This window comes from Salvelinus fontinalis, chromosome 39 (genome assembly GCF_029448725.1).
Source record: "Salvelinus fontinalis isolate EN_2023a chromosome 39, ASM2944872v1, whole genome shotgun sequence".
NCBI classification, from domain to species: domain Eukaryota; kingdom Metazoa; phylum Chordata; class Actinopteri; order Salmoniformes; family Salmonidae; genus Salvelinus; species Salvelinus fontinalis.
In genome coordinates, this window is record NC_074703.1 from 11,122,915 (window position 1) to 11,142,851 (window position 19,937).

The 19,937-nt window shown below is 44.9% G+C and overlaps 1 protein-coding gene across 2 annotated transcripts; it reads right to left on the minus strand.

Moving 5' to 3' along the window:
* Positions 1 to 61: 61 nt before the first annotated feature.
* On the minus strand, positions 62 to 19,773 carry aldh1l2 (aldehyde dehydrogenase 1 family, member L2). Of its 2 annotated transcripts, none has more exons than XM_055905069.1 (23): positions 19,586 to 19,773; positions 16,657 to 16,801; positions 13,379 to 13,613; positions 11,928 to 12,093; positions 11,728 to 11,829; positions 10,733 to 10,822; positions 10,395 to 10,529; positions 10,020 to 10,145; positions 9,764 to 9,855; positions 9,392 to 9,539; positions 8,919 to 9,038; positions 8,633 to 8,760; positions 8,276 to 8,426; positions 6,523 to 6,593; positions 6,244 to 6,349; positions 5,875 to 5,962; positions 5,559 to 5,652; positions 5,369 to 5,468; positions 5,120 to 5,218; positions 4,756 to 4,921; positions 1,951 to 2,056; positions 1,634 to 1,833; positions 62 to 1,379 (listed from the first exon to the last, which is right to left on the minus strand). In XM_055905069.1, the coding sequence occupies exons 1-23, from the start codon at positions 19,631 to 19,633 to the stop codon at positions 1,324 to 1,326; spliced, it is 2,772 nt and encodes a 923-aa protein (XP_055761044.1). In that variant the 5' UTR covers positions 19,634 to 19,773; the 3' UTR covers positions 62 to 1,323. The 2 variants fall into 2 exon arrangements, with proteins under 2 accessions (XP_055761044.1, XP_055761045.1); XM_055905070.1 differs by lacking the exon at positions 19,586 to 19,773 and adding an exon at positions 15,166 to 15,281 and having other exon boundaries at positions 16,657 to 16,741.
* Positions 19,774 to 19,937: the final 164 nt, after the last annotated feature.

Sequence of the window (19,937 nt, forward strand, 5' to 3'; positions counted from 1 at the left end):
AGCATACACCAAAACATTCATGGTTAAAAGGAAAAATGGAAGTATAGACCATGATAACGGATGAAGAAAGAAATCAAGAAGGGGTTTATTCACCATTGTACAACATTTATGCTGGAAGACAAACAATACTGTATGTATCGGGGCTGGTTTTGCACAAGGTTTGGGGGAGAAGAGTCTCCCACATCTCCATAGAGACCAGATTACCCTGCAGTTTTCATAATGCTCATTAAAATGGCACATACAATGAAAATATGATAATCTTGAACGTATACGTTCTTAGTGTAAGCCATTGTATTCGTATATCAACAATAGTCTAAGGTCGTTTATGTAATACCATGTTCAAATGTATATATTATTTACTCAACTTAAAGGGGCAATCTGCAGTTTGTTCATTTACTGTTGGATTTATCCATTGATAATCTTGAATATACCTTAGAAAAGCTTAATAAGCTTAGTTCATCTGTCTAACCCCAAATATAAGTTTGCTTACTTTTTTAAAATTGCAAATAAAGTAAACTATATAGCCTCAACATGGTTAAAACTATAATGTTGATGTCATGGATGGTCAATCCTTGCATCCATTGCTCTGTCTATGATTTTGAGAGTAAGATTTCTCTAGCCCCATCTTTCAGTTTTTTACCAAAACGGGCAGGTAGGTTGGTGTGTGTTAAGAATGCATTATCTAGTGTTGTAACCAATAGTGCTCCTTTTCTGACAGAAATACAATGTCAAAAATATATCCAATTATTCAGTGTTCTTCTTTTGTTATAAAATATTTACAATTTAACTATAGGACTTGTGGATAGAAGTGTGGCACCTAACATTGCGGAACATAAATTACATACAAATCTGAACCTGCATGCTTGAGCTAAAATGAAATGTCGCATAAAATGTGTGACTGACAGAGCAGGAGGCGATTGTCTGAAGCGCTCTGCTTTTGAAAAGCAAAACGTTCCTTCTTGATGAGTGGAGGAACCGAAAACTTGAACACTCAAAGTAAACGGGGTTGATCCAGTCAAATCCACCTTGGCTCCGGAATACTGAAATCCACCTCTGCATTTGATATGTGCGTTTTCCCTTTTGTAACTGTGGAAAACCGCCTGTGTCCATGATGTGTCCGTAATGCAAGTTCCCGAACATAATGCTCAAAACTGTAGGCACCTTGAGACGAGGACGTGGCAGAGGGTAAGATACACATCAAAGGTCTCCTCTCTCACACACCTGCTGTTGGCAAAGCCAGCTGGACTCCCGATTGAGACTGACTGGAAAGTCGTGATCAGGTGGATTGATTGATCAGTCGTTGTTACAGTTTATTAGGCTGCCTTAGTACTCCACAGTCACTGCTTTGGTCCTGAGGTATTCGTTAAGAGCATCCTCTCCTGCCGACAGAACAGAAGCACAGTTCAACGGTCAAACTCAAATCAAGCAAGGCTATTCAAAGCTCTTAGGCCCATTTTCTTTGAACTGTGTTTCAAGAAAAAGAAAGGTAGGCAATGGAAAATAAATGGAACTCTAGGTCTATTTATGACAGACCGCCAACAAAAATCAGTATATGATATGACCCACATTCCAATATGAGTGTCCAACATGAAACCCCTTGCCTAAATGATTACATGATTAACCCCAGACTCACCAAGGTCTTTGCCGAACCCGGACTGTTTGAAACCGCCGAACGGCGAGGCCACGTCGGTCTTGTTGTAAGTATTGACAAACACAGTCCCGGCATCCAGCCTCTCACTCACGTACATGGCCTTATTGATGTCACGAGTGAACACGCCGGACGCCAGGCCGAACTCGGTGTCGTTGGCTCTGTTTAGCACGCCATCTATGTCACTGAAGGTCAGAAGGGGAGAAAAAAAGACATTGGTCAGGGTTGGGAACCACAAAGAGCTCTATTACTTGGGTCTGTGATGAAGAACGGTTGTCTCTCTAAAGACTGAGGAGACGTACCCGTCTTTGAACTTGGACACCACCATGATGGGACCAAAGGACTCCTCTTTGGCGATGAACATGTGATCCTCCACATCTGTGAACAGTGTAGGCTCCATGAAGAATCCTGGAGAGAAACCACATCATAGTGTAGTTAGCAATGATGATGGTGGTTGGCTGAAACATTGCATTACAGTGGGCTCCAATTGTGTTGTACTGTCAGTATTCACTAACCAGTCTTATGTTACTAACTATTCAGCGGTACATATACTATTTTATCCTACGTATATACTACATATTATATCCACATACGGTCCACAATGTCTATACATCCCATCATATACAGTTGAAGTCGGAAGTTTACATACACCTTAGCCAAATACATTTAAACTCAGTTTTTCACAATTCCTGACATTTAATCAGAGTAAAATTCCCTGTCTTAGGTCAGTTAGGATCACCACTTTATTTTAAGAATGTGAAATGTCAGAATAATAGTAGAGAGAATGATTTATGTCAGCTTTTATTTCTTTCATCACATTCCCAGTGGGTCAGAAGTTTACAAACACTCAATTAGTATTTGGTAGCATTGCCTTTAAATTGTTTAACTTGGGTCAAACGTTTTGGGTAGCCTTCCACAATAAGTTGGGTGAATTTGGGCCATTCCTCCTGACAGAGCTGGTGTAACTGAGTCAGGTTTGTAGGCCTCCTTGCTCGCACATGCTTTTTCAGTTCTGCCCACAAATTTTCTACAGGATTGAGGTCAGGGCTTTATGATGGCCGATCCAATCCTGTTGACTTTGTTGTCCTTAAGCCATTTTGCCTCAACTTTGGAAGTATGCTTAGGGTCATTGTCAATTTGGAAGATCCATTTGCGACCAAGCTTTAACTTCCTGACTGATGTTTCTTCAATATATCCACATAATTTTCCTGCCTCATGATGCCATCTATTTTGTGAAGTGCACATGTCCAACATGATGCTGCCACCCCCGTGCGTCGCGGTTGGGATGGTGTTCTTCGGCTTGCAAGCCTCCCCCGTTTTCCTCCAATGGTCATTATGGCCAAACAGTTCTATTTTTGTTTCATCATACCAGAGGATATTTTTTCCAAAAAGTACAATCTTTGTCCCCATGTGCAGTTGCAAACCATAGTCTGGCTTTTTTATGGCGGTTTTGGAGCAGTGGCTTCTTCCTTGCTGAGCGGCCTTTCAGGTTGTCGATATAGGACTCCTTTTACTGTGGAAATAGATACTTCCAGCATCTTCACAAGGTCCTTTGCTGTAGGTCTGAGATTGATTTGCACTTTCCGCACCAAAGTACGTTCATCTCTAGGACACAGAACGCGTCTCCTTCCTGAGCGGTATGATGGCTGTGTGGCCCCATGTTGTTTATACTTGCGTACTATTGTTTGTACAGATGAACGTGGTACCTTCAGGCGTTTGGAAATTGCTTCCAAAGATGAACCAGACTTGTGGAGGTCTACAAATGTTGGCTGATTTATTTTGATTTTCCCATGATGTCAAGCAAAGAGGCACTGAGTTTGAAGGTAGGCCTTGAAATACATCCACAGGTACACCTCCAATTGACTCAAATTATGTTAATTAGCCTATCAGAAGCTTCTAAAGCCATGACATCATTTTCTGGAATTTTTCAAGCTGTTTAAATGCACAGTCAACATAGTGTATGTAAACTTCTGACCCACTAGAATTGTGGTACAGTGAATTATAAGTGAAATAATCTGTCTGTAAACAATTGTTGGAAAAATTCCTTGTATCATGCACAAAGTAGATGTCCTAACCGACTTGCCAAAACTATTGTTTGTTAACAAGAAATGTGTGGAGTGGTTGAAAAACGAGTTTTAATGACTCCAACCTAAGTGTATGTAAACTTCCGACTTCAACTGTATATACATTGGGGAGAACAAGTATTGGATACACTGCCGATTTTGCAGGTTTTCCTACTTACAAAGCATGTAGAGGTCTGTCATTTTTATCATAGGTACACTTCAACTGTGAGAGACGGAATCTAAAACAAAAATCCAGAAAATCACATTGTATGATTTTTAAGTAATTAATTTGCATTTTATTGCATGACATAAGTATTTGATCACCTACCAACCAGTAAGAATTCTAGGTCTACAATTTTGTTTCTGGTGTCCTTTGACAGCTCTTTGGTCTTGGCCATAGTGGAGTTTGGAGTGTGCCTGTTTGAGGTTGTGGACAGGTGTCTTTTATACTGATAACAAGTTCAAACAGGTGCCATTAATACAGGTAACGAGTGGAGGACAGAGGGGCCTCTTAAAGAAGAAGTTACAGGTCTGTGAGAGCCAGAAATCTTGCTTGTTTGTAGGTGACCAAATACTTATTTTCCACCATAATTTGCAAATAAATTCATTAAAAATCCTACAATGTGATATTCTGGATTTTTTTTTCTCATCTTGTCTGTCATAGTTGAAGTGTACCTATGATGAAAATTACAGGCCTCTCTCATCTTTTTAAGTGGGAGAACTTGCACAATTGGTGCCTGACTAAATACTTTTTTGCCCCACTGTATATACACTCCGGACTCTGACAATGCTAATATTTCTATATTTCTTAATTCCATTCTTTACTTTTAGATGTGTGTATTGTTAGATTATTACTGCACTGTTGGAGCTAGGAACACAAGCATTTCGCACCCGCAATAACATCTTATAAATACTGTATGTGTATACGGCTAAAACAACTTGATTTTAACACAGGTTATTCTACTATAGCTACTTTGGTATGAGTGCATACTGTGATACTAAGATACTATAGTATAGAAAAGACACTGCTTCAAAAGTGTTTACCTGGCCTGTCCACCTGTTTGCCCCCGTACACCAGCGTGGCGCCCTCCTTCATGCCCACCTCACAGTACTCCACCAGCTTGTCCATGTGGGCCTTGTGGTTCTGGGGCCCGTGGTCCGTGGAGCGGTGCAGAGGATCACCCACCTTCATTTTCTTTATCTCCTCCACCTGATGGGGGAAGAGGAGGGGAGACGTAGGAAGAGGAGGAATGCAAAGGCTATGACGAGGAAAAGGATCTTGAGAGACCCTTGAGCTATGCTACACGGAGACTCAGTTGTTGTGGGGTGGAGGAAACGGAGGAAGGGGAGGAAGAGGAGAAGTATATTGTGTGTTTTGGACTGTTGTGGGAGGGTTCAGGATACTCACCACTCTCCTGATGTACTCGTCATGTATGGACTCCTCCACAAACAGGCGTCCAGCAGCGATGCAGTTCTCTCCTTTGTTGAAGAACACAGAACTCATACCCTGCAGAAAGGGAGATAGAGGGGAAGGGAATATGATGAAAATAAGAGCAGGTCAAATGAAGAAATTCGAAGACACGGGTACGAAGTCTCTCTCCTCTTTTCCTTCTCCTTTAGTTACTCTCTCTCTTTTCTCTTTCCCTCCCTCTCTCACCATGCGCACAGCCTTGTCCATGTCACAGTCGCTGAAGATGATGAGTGGAGACTTCCCTCCTAGCTCCAGAGAAACCTTCTTCAGGTTACTCAGCGCACAGCTGCAACAGGAAATGACACGCGAGCATGAGCAGGAAGTAGCTCAATATCAGCCAATCAGGAATAAGTGGGGTCCCAGCCCCCTACTGTACCTTTTCATGATCTGTTTGCCGATAGGGGTGGAGCCTGTGAAGCCCAGTTTACGGATGTCAGGGTGGTCAGACATGCGCTGTCCCACCATCCCACCTATTAGAGAGATGGGGGATAGGAAGGTAGAGAGAGAGAAAGGTGTGAGAGGGCGGCAGGGGGAGAAAGGGTAGTAGAGATGGGGGAGAGTGGGTGGTAGATGGAGTGAGAGAAACAGAAAAATAAAGATTAGAATTTAAAACCTTACCTAATGAGTCACCCACAGATCTCCTGGAGAACCTCTCCCTTCCCACAAGCGCTTGCTCCCTTGTGTCCTGTTACCTGAGCCAGGAACGATGTTGATGACTCCCTTGGGAATGCCAGCCTTCACAGTCAGCTCAGCAAACTTCAGGGCTGACAGAGGAGTAACCTTTTGGACGAGAGCAGAAAGTGAGTGAAACACGTTCCTTGCTGTGGACACGGGGAAACTCTTCAAGTGAATCAAATGACATCTGCTATTCACATATGTTGTTCAGCAATGTGCTAGAGATGCCATTTTAACACGTCGGCCTGCAGAGAAAGGTGACGTTAGGTAGAGTTGTGTGTGACAGGTAGTCGTGTGTGACTGCCGTGTTACATAAGTTGTTCACCTGCTGGTATAAAATCTATGACTGAATCTGTTGTAACGTGTGCAGGTGTATGTGTTCTCACCTGTGCAGGTTTCAGGACCAGTGTGTTTCCAGCAGCGAGGCAGGCGGCACTCTTCCATGCCAGCATCATGAGTGGGTAGTTCCAGGGAATGACGATGGCACACACACTGGCACCCAGGAAACACACAACACTCACCATGAGCGGGTGCCTCAGGTCAGCCAAAAGCAGTGGTTACTACAACCAATACTCATATTAAAACCACTACTCATGAATCATGTTTATATCTAAATCCATATTGATATTTCCTGGTAGAGTTGTATGTGAACTCTGACCCCTTACCCCAGAGGTTCCTTCTTGGTGAAGGTCAGATTGCGATTGGGCCTGGCCTGGTTGATGGGTATCGTCTTGCCCTGTAGCAGACATGATATAATAGACATGATAAGATATGCATAGACTACTAGATCACTGAAGAATATCTAGATAACTAGGTCAGGATTTGGCAAACAGGGACATGTGAATGAAAAAGAAGTGGAGCCAGTTTCATCATACAAAACTCTGCAAACATCTTTATAAAACCCTCCAAACAAAAAAAGAAACGTCCTCTCACTGTCAACTGCGTTTTATTTTCAGCAAACTTAACATGTGTAAATATTTGTATCAACATAACAAAATTCAACAACTGAGACATAAACTGAACAAGTTCCACAGACATTGAATAATGTGTCCCTGAACAAAGGGGGGGCTCAAATCAAAAGTAAGTCAATATCTGGGGTGGCCACCAGCTGCATTAAGTACTGCCGTACATCTCCTCATGGACTGCACCAGATTTACCAGTTCTTGCTGTGAGATGTTACCCCACTCTTCCACCAAGGCACCTGCAAGTTCCCGGACATTTCTGGGGGGAATGGCCCTAGCCCTCGGTCCCAGACCGATCCAACAGGTCCCAGACGTGCTCAATGGGATTGAGATCCGGGCTCTTTGCTGGCCATGGCAGAACACTGACATTCCTGTCTTGTAGGAAATCACGCACAGAACGAGCAGTATGGCTGGTGGCATTGTCATGCTGGAGGGTCATGACAGGATGAGCCTGCAGGAAGGGTACCACATGAGGGAGGAGGATGTCTTCCATGTAACGCACAGCGTTGAGATTGCCTGCAATGACAACAAGCTCAGTCCGATGATGCTGTGACACACCACCCCAGACCATGACGGACCCTCCACCTCCAAATCGATCCCGCTCCAGAGTACAGGCCTCAGTGTAACGCTCATTCCTTCGACCATAAACGCGAATCCAACCATCACCCTTGGTGAGACAAAACCACGCCTCGTCAGTGAAGAGCCCTTTTGCCAGTCCTGTCTGGTCCAGCGACGGTGGGTTTGTGCCCAAAGGCAACGCTGTTGCCGGAGATGTCTGGTGAGGACCTGCCTTACAACAGGCCTACAAGCCCTCAGTCCAGCCTCTCTCAGCCTATTGCGGACAGTCTGAGCACTGATAGAGGGATTGTGCATTCCTGGTATAATTCGGACAGTTGTTGTTGCCATCCTGTACCTGTCCTGCAGGTGTGATGTTCAGATGTACCGATCCGTGCAGGTGTTGTTACACGTGGTCTGTCACTGCGAGGACGATCAGCTGTCCGTCCTGTCTCCCTGTAGCGCTGTCTTAGGCATCTCACAGTACGGACACTGCAATTCTTTGCCCTGGCCACATCTGCAGTCCTCATGCCTCCTTGCATCATGCCTAAGGCATGTTGACACAGATGTGCAGGGACCCTGGGCATCTTTCTTTTGGTGTTTTTCAGAGTCAGTAGAAAGGCCTCTTTAGTGTCCTAAGTTTTCATAACTGTGACCTTAATTGCCTATTGTCTGTAAGCTGTTAGTGTCTTAACGTCCGTTCCACAGGTGCATGTTCATGAATTGTTTATGGTTCATTGAACAAGCATGGGAAACAGTGTTTAAACCCTTTACAATGAAGATCTGTGAAGTTATTTGGATTTTTACGAATTATCTCTGAAAGACAGGGTCCTGAAAAAGGGACGTTTCTTTTTTTGCTGAGTTTATTTCACATATCTGGTCCATGCAGGTGAAACTGTACCTGGATCTTGTCGCACCAGCCGGCGAAGTAGCGGAAGGTCTGGATGGACATGCCTACGTGGGTCTTCAGGGCCAGGGTGTAGACAGCTCCAGAGTCTATGGACTCTATGGTGGCCAACTCCTCCTGGTGCTCCTCCATAAGGTCAGCCAGCCTGGTAGGGAGGGGAGGTCAACACGAGAGATGGAGGTAGGTTCAAGGGCCCACTGGCAGTCTTTGTCCTCAAAATATATTATTGTTGTATAAATGGATATAAATCTGCACTATATAAACAAGTTCCCTGATAGTAACTATACTCCATAATGAGTCGAGGCAGATCTCCACCAGGCCTCTAGGAGGCGCTGTAGGCTTGGTGCTCACTTGTACAGCAGGGTGCCACGATCTCTAGGGTTCATCCTGCCCCAGGGGCCAACCTCAAAGGCCTCTTTGGCTGCTGCTACCGCACGGTCCACATCTCCCACTGACGCGTAGGCTACCTTACAGATCACCTAGGAAAAGGGTTCACATTTAATGAAGTACCAATACAACAATGTCCACAAGTATGTATATCAGTGTGTATGTGAGAGTGTATATCTAAGTATGATAGATGAGTAATAGTAGGATGTGTGTGTGTGCTCAGGTGTATCTGTTTAGCATTACAACTCACAGAGCCATCGGCAGGGTTGATGGTATCGGCGGTCTTGCCGTTCTCTGCGTCCTCAAACTTGCCATTGATGAAACACTGCCAAGGCATCTTCACCGTCATGTTGTTGACGTCTTTAGTTGCCTGGGAACCAAACCGTGACATAACATTACACGTCAAAGACAAATTACAGATCCAACCGTGTCTCATAAACATGTGTATATGTGTATATGTGTGATATAAACACTTGGAAATACAAGTGGAAAGTGAGTGGGAAACATACTGTTCTCATCATCAATAATAACACCATCTGTGCTCTGTATGACTACCTGGTCCCAGATCAGTTTGTACTGTATTGCCAACTCCTATGGTCATTAATTGTGGTGCCTTTGCCAACTCCTATGATCATTGTTGCACAACTGACCATAGGAGTTGGCAAGACAGCACAAACTGATCTGGGACCAGGCTACTGTATGACAGTTGTTTGTCTGACTCACATAGTCGATGACCATCTCCTCCTCCTGGTCCTCTCCCCTCAGTCTTCTCACAAACATCTGAATGAAGTCCTGGAAGGTGGTGGCCATGTACACGTCCTCATTCTGCAGCTGCAACCCTGCACACTTCTGCTTGATCTCCTCCACCAGCCTGGGGAGAGGATGGGGATATAGCAGAGTTTATGAAGGGTCATAGTGAGGTTATGTCAGGACATAGGATTATATGTCACTCAGGTACAATGGGGTCAACTAGGGTCACAAAAGTCACCCAGATAATCAAAAGCTGATCACTGTTAATAAAATACATAACAAATAAACTCTAGGTCAAGTGAGGGAAATGAAGGGTTAAACCAGGTCAATGCCAGTGAAACTCACCTGACCACGTCCATAGAAGCAGCTCCTGACTTGAAGAAGTCTGTGGTTTCCTCGATGGCAGCAACATTGCTCAGAATGCCTTTCCAGATGTCCTGGAACGACAACACACTGAATCAGTGGCGCTAACTGAACAGCTTCTATCTGAATCATACATTTGCAACATGGCGGTATACTAAGTAACAGATTCTGTTGTAGTAGTGTCAAACTGTCACACATGGCTACGTGGAAGCCTTCAGAGATACAATGGGAAACGTACTCGTATCTCCTCTGCCATCTTCTTCTCGTCATCAGTCAGCTCCACGCTGGCGGTGTCTCCTGAAGAGAAGTACTTAGCAGCAGAGATCATCTTCCCATCCTCAAACTGCAGGTTCTTCACCATCAGCTGTGGAGGAACCAGAGGAGGAAGAGGGTGAGAAGGAGGAGAGACAACACATAGTTAGGGTTAGGCCTGAGCTATGTCTTAATGACTAAACTGGAGAAATCATTCACAAAATGAACATTAGAAGCCATCGGAAGTTGATAGATATAGTGCTCCATGTTACAGCACAGGTAATAAAGCCAACAAGGTTGCCACTAGACACTTGGCTGTATCCTTGTTCATTTCCCATTGATCTCATTTTCCTTGACTCACCGCTTTGCTATCTGACCCGTACAGAACCAAGCCGTTCTTGGTGACGACACCGGCTTGGGACGCCCCCTCTATCTCCAGGGGCTGACCGGCTGGCACCGACTCTCCCAGCATGGACGACCCGTACAGAGTCACAGTCTAAGGAGGGAGAGGACACGGGTTCGATTGACATACTGCCAATGAGACAGACAGACAGACAGACAGACAGACAGACAGATAGACAGACAGACACACACACACACACACACAGTAATACAGAACATTGGACACTACGTACAGTTCATACACACACTGTAAATGTAATTGTGTGTGTGTGCGAGTGTGTGTTTTAGGGAACGCACCTGACCATCAATGACCGCCCACGCTCCGGGGACTTTGTCGTGGCCGCGGATCCAGTTGTGGAGAGCCTCTGCCGGCTGGGCGAGGTTGACCTGGAGGAGAGAAAGAAGATGGAGAGGGTGAGGAAGAAAATCTTCCTTTTTTAGGAATCAGGGGGAGGCCAAACAGTTGGCTGCTTATTATGCAACACTTAGACGAGGGACCTTAAAAATACCCCCCCCCCCACCCCCCACACTCGCCAGTGCTGTAGGTGTCACGACTTCTGCCGAAGTCAGCCCCTCTCCTTGTTCGGGCGGGGTTCGGCGATCGACGTCACCGGTTTTCTAGCCATCACCACTACATTTTTCGTATATCCATTTGTCTTGTCTTGTTTCCATACACACCTGGTTTTCATTTCCCCAATTAAGCTACTGGTATTTAACCCTCTGGTTCCCATCGTGTGTTGTGTGTAATTGTTTCATGTTATGTGGTGTTAGTTTACGCACTTTACTTTTATGTTCCGTTTTTTGAGCACGTTTGATTTATGTAGTTCTCTCGTTTTTTGGAACTATAATAAAAGTGTGCCTGTTCATTAATATCTGGTCTCCTGCACCTGACTTCACCTCCAATACACCATCCTGACAGTAGGCTCTAGTAAGTTAACACTCCCCCCACCCCGTCAAACCCTACCCCCTCCTTAGACAACCCCTCATCCCATTACTGGCCCTAGTACATCACCCTCTCGCTAAACAGGACTTTTCCAAACGGAGTAATGAACGGGCGTATTGTGAAATGAAATGGCTACAAATTGAGCAACATCAAACTGCCCTAAACAGTTTTCAGGAGAAAACAATCATTTGGGCAGAAAAGTTACAGGACAGGAAAAGATTTGAATGGTTATTTCCTAACATGATATTTGACTTAGTTTCCTTCATTCTCTACAAACAGCCTTAACCAGGTGACGCTGTGGGCAGTATCTCTCGCTGTTGATGTTTCACACCCACATTCAGTATCTAACCTTGGAATTGGACTTCTTCTGGATACCCTCGTAGCTGGCCCCCTCCTCTGTCTGGGGGACGCGTGGGGCCTTCCCATCAGCGATCAGCTGCACTGACTCCACCTGCACCACAAGAATACACCAGCCCCCAAGCAATGTCAGTGTGTTACGTGTTAAAGCAGTGAGACTGTGATCCGATTATGGTGCGTTGCTACGGTTACCATGGCCTTGATGCCCTCTGGAAAGAGGAAGCGATTGTAGAGGGAGTCCACCGTGTCGTTGGGTTCCACAGGACACTCTCTCTGGAGCAGGATGGGACCCGTGTCCAGACCGTCATCAGCCCAGAAGATGGAGAACCCAGCCTTCTTATCCCCCTGGATCAGCGTCCTGAGGAGGACACAGGACACAGAACCAGGTCAGACACAGAACCAACGTCATGCATAGAACCACGGTCATACATAGGAACTGGGATGTACACAGAAACAGTGTCATACATAGGAACTGGGATGTACACAGAAACAGGGTCATACATAGGAATTGGGATGTACACAGAAACAGGGTCATACATAGGAACTGGGATGTACACAGAAACAGTGTCATACGTAGGAATTGGGATGTACACAGAAACAGGGTCATACATAGGAACTGGGATGTACACAGAAACAGGGTCATACACAGAAACAGGGTCATACATAAGAACTGGGATGTACACAGAAACAGTGTCATACGTAGGAACTAGGATGTACACAGAAACAGGGTCATACATAGGAACTGGGATGTACAAAGAAACAGGGTCATACATATGGAGCAGGTCACTCATGGAATCGGTTCATGCATAAAACCAGGAACTAAACCGTGACACATGTTTTGACCAGTATTGTCATAGCAAAATACTCCAGCAGCAACAGGATTTGAACACTTAGTTAATAATGCTGCTAAATCGGTGATTAAGCTATTAGCTGGAAAAAAGTAGGCTACGTGAAAAGTGCAATAATGCTAACATAACTGTGTGTGTGCAGGTTTTCAGTTAATTTATGTCAATCACAAAGCTCATCAGACACAGATCAGTGTCAAATATTGGCTAAATCCACATAGCTGTTCACACACACAGAGACGCACACACACACACCCAACACGGATAACAGGAACCGAGAATAGATAAGGGTAGGAAAAAGATAAGACAAACTGTACTCAGCCAAACACATTACAAACAGTTCATCAGCAAACTAGACTAGTTAGATAGCACCACTCTCACTCCCACTCAGCTCTCCAGAAAGTGTTTAACTATATGGGCAAGGCACACACTAAAGACTTTACACTGGTCACGATTACGTATTTACAACAGCTGAAATGATCACATGTGCCTCTGCACTTGACTGTCTCCATAGGGTCATAGTGTCTACAGCAGTGATCCTGTGTAGGCCTATTTCAAGAGTCAAGCACACTTGTTATTCTGTCTGTCTTCTCTGGTGGTCAGTTTAGGCCTGGCTCACCCACACACCCCTTAACAGGCTAACCCTTGACCTTCGTGACAGACAGACAGACAGACAGACAGACAGACAGACAGACAGAAAGACACACACATACCCACCTACCCACCTACCCCACCACACACGCCTATAAACCTTAATCCTCTCACTATCTTAAAACCCTTTCTTCTCCTCTCCCTCACCAGTTGATGGCGGAGGCCCCGCGGTGCAGGGGCAGGATGGAGGGGTGGTAGATGATGGAACCGTGGGCCGGGTGGTCGATCACGTTCATGGGGATGAACTGGGAGCAGAAGGGCATGACGTTGAGCTCCGCCCCCACCGCCTTGTAGGCCGCCACTACTTCTGGGATGGGCTTCCCTTTGACACGCCACCGCGGGAACTTAAAGACCGGCGTCCCGTCCTTCTCCGCCACTACCGCTGGGGGGGGGGGGGGGGGGGGGGGTAGTAACAGAGATTTGATGACTTTGACAAATATTGAATTCTTTATCTATCTTGTAAATTGATAGGTGATCATAAAGATAGTCAGGAAGACAGGAATGATAGAACATTGCAACATCTCTATATTTTCTCTCTGTTAGTTTAGACTCGTTTTTCCTTTTGTACAGTATACATTGTGTGAGTGTGTATCTCAGTTTATCTGTGTGACCGTTATCTGTGTGATCTGGGTGTGCATCAGGGTTGGGGTCAATTCCGAATTGAGTTCCGAATTGCTCTTTAATTTCAATTAAATTATTGAATTTGAATTGGCCACACCCCACATGAAGCAGAATTTGAATAGAATTTGAATGAAAAGAAGTAGAATTTAATTAAATGAAATTCAAATGGATTATTTATTCTACACATCACCATAGTAATGTTTATTTTGATATCATGTATGGTTACCACTACCATGTAGCATAAGGTTGAAACATTCTCCTAAAACAATTTAAAATAATTAGTGGTTTGCATATATTCTAAGACATTGTTGTGAGTTGTCTATAATAATTCATAATTTGCTTAGTGTTTTTAAATATCAGAAAAAAATACATTGCATTAGATCAAACACTGCAGTATGGAAGGGAACAATCTAGCATCTCATGACAATGAAAAATACTTTTTGACATCTTTGAGTTATAATCCAACTAATATTTGAAATGGTATGTGAATTCTTTGCATTAATAAGTAGCATATCCTGTTGATAAAAGACTTCTCATATGAATGAGACTTTCATGTTTCACGTCTCAGTTGAATTGCTTTGAATTGCTTTGAATTAAATTCAAATCAAATTCTGCTTCCTGTGGTGTGTGGCCAATTCAAATTCAATTAAAATTCACTGTTTGAATCAAATTAAATTCAGAAATTCCCGAATTGACCCCAACCCTGGTGTGTGTGGTGGTTCCCGGTCTTCCCCAGTTCCAACCAGTTCCAGGACACAGCCTGCCCTACTACCCTATTAGGGTTAGGGTCACATGAAACCCACACTTTGGCCCCACCTGCTCCACACAAATTAAATTCCACACACACGCTGATGGGAGGGGTGGGACAGGACAGGGGGCTGGCCCGGGGGCACACGGTCCATCTCAGGGTGTGTGCGTGCGTCGGTGTGTGCATGTGTGGTAAAGGCCTGGACACATGGAGTTGTTGGCCTCATCCAGCCAGCTGTCCTAATCTGGGTGCTAAACATGGTAGTAGCCTCATAGTACTAGAAGGCCATGCTTTATGTAATGGCAATAAGCAAAGTGTTAGAGACTGTTTGACTCGCAGACGGTTAGGCTAATAGAGACATTTTCTGTTTACCATTCAACGTTACATTGGAGTGATGCGCGGGCATCCTGACATCAAAACTCTCTGTAGCAGGATAGCTAAAGCTGATATCGGGACGTTGACACAACTTAACAGGAAGTGAATGTTGACCATGAAAACATGCAGGACTGGTGGCTATAGCACATTATTCGTCTGGCTTTATCTAACTCTATTGTTCATATTTTACCTTGACTTGCTAGCTTGCTAGGTAATCATGACATCTGCGATGCTGTAGACGATAACCATCTGATTCCGTGTTTGTTAACTGGTACGCGCTGAAGTTGCATGGGATCGTATCCACTGCTAGGTACACAAAGAGGTTTCTGATGACTGTGGGTGCAACTTTTCATGAAGCGGGAAATGGGTCTATAGATGTGACATTACATCATCATTACATTGTCAAGTAAACACTTAAACAGTAGGCAAAAAATACCCACAATCAAACCATCTGCTTGGTAAATACTTTGCCCCAGAATAACCGGCAAATCAAATGTGAAACAATGTTTTATTCAAATGTCTGACCATATCGTACAACAAGGTTTCCTTTACAGTACCTGTGTCCAGCAATTCAGACCCTGACATGTCTCTGGACCAGAGGTCCTCTGCCAGATCATGGGAACTCATAGGGGAATGTTATTTTTACAGGGATGGCTAAAAATCGTAATAACATGGAGATCTGTTTCCCTGGCCAAAAGGTACAAACCTCTCCATCCTGTGCCAAGAACTCAGTGGGCTGCTGTTTAACTTCACTGCAGAGCAGAGGAGGATGGTGGAAATAGCTATAGGAGGACAGGCTCATTGTAATGGTTGGAATGGAATAAATGGAACAGAGTCAAACACGTGGTTTCCATTTGTTTGCTGTGTTTGATACCGTTCCAGTCATTGCAATGAGCCTGTCCTCCTATAGCTTCTCCCACCAGCCTCCTCTGCTGCAGAGCCAGGCTGAACTGAAGCTAGGCTAAATCAGGGTAATAGGGACTAACAGGGTTTGGTCAGGGGTGTGTATCTCCCCTGTGTGTGGTTGTTTGTTTGCCTAGCAAGGACGCAGTGGCGTTAAACTACGGATATTGTTCCATCTAGTCAGTTATTCTCTCTATAGAGAGAGAGGATAGAGCAAAGCAGAGATAGAATGAAGAAAGAGAAAGGGGGAGAAGCACAGGACAGGGACCCTTGCCGTCTCAGCTGATGCCTGCTGGGTAAAATCATGTGCATCACATCAAACCAGCCGCGGCGACAGATGGCGGCAGACTTTTCACCTCACTGCTGCTCCTCTGGGTCGACTCAGGGCCTCTCCCTACTAAATCAATGGGCCCACAGTCCCAGGGCTAACGCTGGGCACAAAGGTCTTTGTACAGGAGCCTTAGAGAGTCAACACGGATCTACCTCCCTCGCTGACAGATCATCAGGCACACCACTGAAGCCATTACGTCTCATTTAGAAAAGTGACTGGGAGTAATCATTTACACAAACTCCACTAACTTAGTTAGACCGTGGGAGTCTGGGAGAGGACGCACTGGATCATGACTGAGGCCATGCAGATGGTAACAATGTAAAGAGGTGGCCATGCTCTGGTGAGGATGCAAGCATACCACTTCCATAAAAGCTTTGCTGCAATATTAATTCACTGAGTCATGAGAGAGACTCCCCCTCCAGTCATCACCAGCGTGTCAATACTTACCCAGAGGGTCTGCCTTGCCATCCCTATCTGGCACAGTGAACACGCCCACCACCTTATGGCCCTGCTTCCGTAGGTTTGTGTACACTTCCTGTCCAAACAGGCTCTGGCCAATCAGAGCCAGTCTCAGCTTATTTTGGTAATAATTCTGGAGGAAACAGGAGAGAAGAAAGAGCATGTGAGTTAGAGTGGTAAAAACTATTTCACACACACAACAAGAATAGCCTATACTGTACTATACTGTACTGGTGGGTTTTAAGATCAAAACACATCGTTTTTCCTAATTTTCCTCAGGCTTTGAACCAATATGACCAAATACTGAATACTTGTCCCTAAAATTTCTAAGCAAACAGCTGGAGGCAGGGCTTTCTCCTATAGATCTCCATTTTTATGGAATGGTCTGCCTACCCATGTGAGAGACGCAGACTCGGTCTCAACCTTTAAGTCTTTACTGAAGACTTATCTCTTTAGTAGGTCATATGATTGAGTGTAGTCTGGCCCAGGAGTGTGAAGGTGAACGGAAAGGCTCTGGAGCAACAAACTGCCCTTGCTGTCTCTGCCTGGCCCGTTCCGCTCTCTCCACTGGGATTCTCTGCCTCTAACCCTATTACAGGGGCTGAGTCACTGGCTTACTGGTGCTCTTTCATGCCGTCCCTAGGAGGGGTTGAGTGGGTTGAGTCACTGACGTGATCTTCCTGTCTGGGTTGGCGTCCCCCCTTGGTTTGTGCCGTGGCGGAGATCTTTGTAGGCTATACTCGGCCTTGTCTCAGGATTGTAAGTTGGTGGTTGAAGTTTTCCCTCTAGTGGTGCGGGGGCTGTGCTTTGGCAAAGTGGGTGGGGTTATATCCTGCCTGTTTGGCCCTGTCCGGGGGTATCATCGGATGGGGCCACAGTGTCTCCTGACCCCTCCTGTCTCAGCCTCCAGTATTTATGCTGCAGTAGTTTATGTTTCGGGGGGATAGGGTCAGTTTGTTATATCTGGAGTACTTCTCCTGTCTTATCCGGTGTCCTGTGTGAATTGAAGTATGCTCTCGCTAATTCTCTCCTTCTCTCTCTCTCTCTCTCTCTCGGAGGACCTGAGCCCTAGGACCATGCGTCAGGACTACCGGGCATGATGACTCCTTGCTGTCCCCAGTCCACCTGGCCTTGCTGCTGTTCCAGTTTCAACTGTTCTGCCTGCGGCTATGGAGCCCTGACCTGTCCACCGGACGTGCTACCTGTCCCAGACCTGCTGTTTTCAACCCTCTAGAGACCGCAGGAGCGGTAGAGATACTCTTAATGATCGGCTATGAAAAGCCAACTGACATTTACTCCTGAGGTGCTGACTTGCTACACCCTCGATAACTTCTGTGATTATTATTATTTGACCATGCTGGTCATTTATGAACATTTGAACATCTTGGCCATGTTCTGTTATAATCTCCACCCGGCACAGCCAGAAGAGGACTGGCCATCCCTCATAGCCTGGTTCCTCTCTAGGTTTCCTCCTAGGTTTTGGCCTTTCTAGTGTGGGCATTAATATGGAGTTGGTCCCCCTTTGTTTTTCTTAGCCACCGTGCTTCTACACCTGCATTGCTTGCTGTTTGGGGTTTTAGGCTGGGTTTCTGTACAGCACTTCGAGATATTAGCTGATGTACGAAGGGCTATATAAAATCAATTTGATTTGATTTGAGACAAACTCCAACTTTCAATTGGACCATACTCATGTCCATGACCAATATTCAGTTTCACTTCTAACATCCCTCGTGTTGAGTAAACATAGACATTTTGTAACGTTGAAAAGCATTTATACTACTCTTTCCCTCTCCATTGGCAAGTTTTTTTTTAGTTTCTGGCAGCCAGACTGGCCCAATGGGCAATAAATCGTGGTCCTCTGGGAGAGAGAGTGGTCTGAAATGCTATTGGCTACAGAGAGCACAACCCCCTCCACCAACTAGAATGAATGCTCAAGTAAGTTCAAATGGCTACTCCAATCAGTGTGTCTGTCTGGAAGTTCATGTGAAAATGGAAAGTTTCAAGTTTCCTATGCCAGAAATAGACTAGGAATAAAGTAAATCTACAGAGGTTCAAGTGTAATAACAACATAATACATGTTAAGACAATGTGTTATTCAATTTTTATAGCCTAATGTAAACAGCTCCCGTGAAGGCTTACACAGAGACAGGCATGATAGGCTATACTTTTCCAGCACTGAGTGACTACCTATCAGCCGGCTAAAACGGCCATGATAAGAGATACATTTCTGGCGTTACATTGTAACCACCTACAGTAGCAGTTTGATAGGGGCCGGTATTGTTTACACAACACCTACAAAACCATATCGTATCAGTCCATTTTCCTTGCTAATATCCTGACAGTAACTTTCATGTCAGTCGAATTATAGGCAGTTCGTTGCGGGTATGTGGATTTCTGGATAGTGTGTTGCTAAGCCGCTCTGCTCAGCTGTCTGTGGTCTCTCTCGTTCAGCTGATGCAACTCCCCACGAACCGTACAGTGGAAATAATTCGTGCAGCGATGGAGAAGCGTGCATAACGTGGCAATTGACAAAGACATGCCTTTCTTTGTATGGTTGTTAAAATACATTGTACATAATATACATTCGCCTTTATAGTAATAACTTTAATAATGCTGCATATCAGGTATCAAACAAGAGAACTGTCAAGCATGCATCATATTTTGATTAGAGTGTAGGCTACTGTGAGTGTGTCCTGTGCACACCCAGGCATTGACAGATCTGAGACCGAGTCATTCATTGATTGTAACATATGAAGATGACTCAATTTTAACCTGATAGATATTCATGCACCAGAACAACAATGACAACATCGTGTGAATCAGCTGGCAAGCAATCAGGATTCTCCATAGTGACAAAGGGGAAGGCAGGGGGACACACAGAGGGTATAACTGATGCAACATAAACAGTGTTACTTACAGAGCTGGTAGAGAATTTCCTAATGATTCGGTTCGCTGTCCACAACATGATGGCTGTATTAATTAACACAAATTAAAATACAACAGAATTAGTCCAACGTGGTCTGGGGACGTGTGGGAGCTCCTGATGACACACACTCCTGCCTCGCAATGACAGCGATTCGAGCTACAGCCAGCTATACCCGAGAACTGCCGTGTGCGCGAGGTACTGTCTACGTGCGCGCTCACGCGTCCTACTACTTCTTCCTTCAACGAGGCACGCATGTATTTGACATTTCGGTGCGTTTGACAGCAAGTCTTTCACAGTTTTATCTGTTACCAATGGTAAACGATAAAAAAAAATGACCTGGTGT

What these genes read in the sequence shown, in the direction of transcription:
- aldh1l2 (XM_055905069.1), bottom strand. Translation starts at nt 19,633, where the DNA reads ATGTTGTGGACAGCGAACCGAATCATTAGGAAATTCTCTACCAGCTCT. An exon ending in TGGCAAGGCAGACCCTCTGG is followed by an intron (nt 13,614 to 16,656) that starts GTAAGTATTGAC and finishes CCCCCCCCCCAG; the next exon opens with CGGTAGTGGCGGAGAAGGAC. An exon ending in CAGAGGGCATCAAGGCCATG is followed by an intron (nt 11,830 to 11,927) that starts GTAACCGTAGCA and finishes CTTGTGGTGCAG; the next exon opens with GTGGAGTCAGTGCAGCTGAT.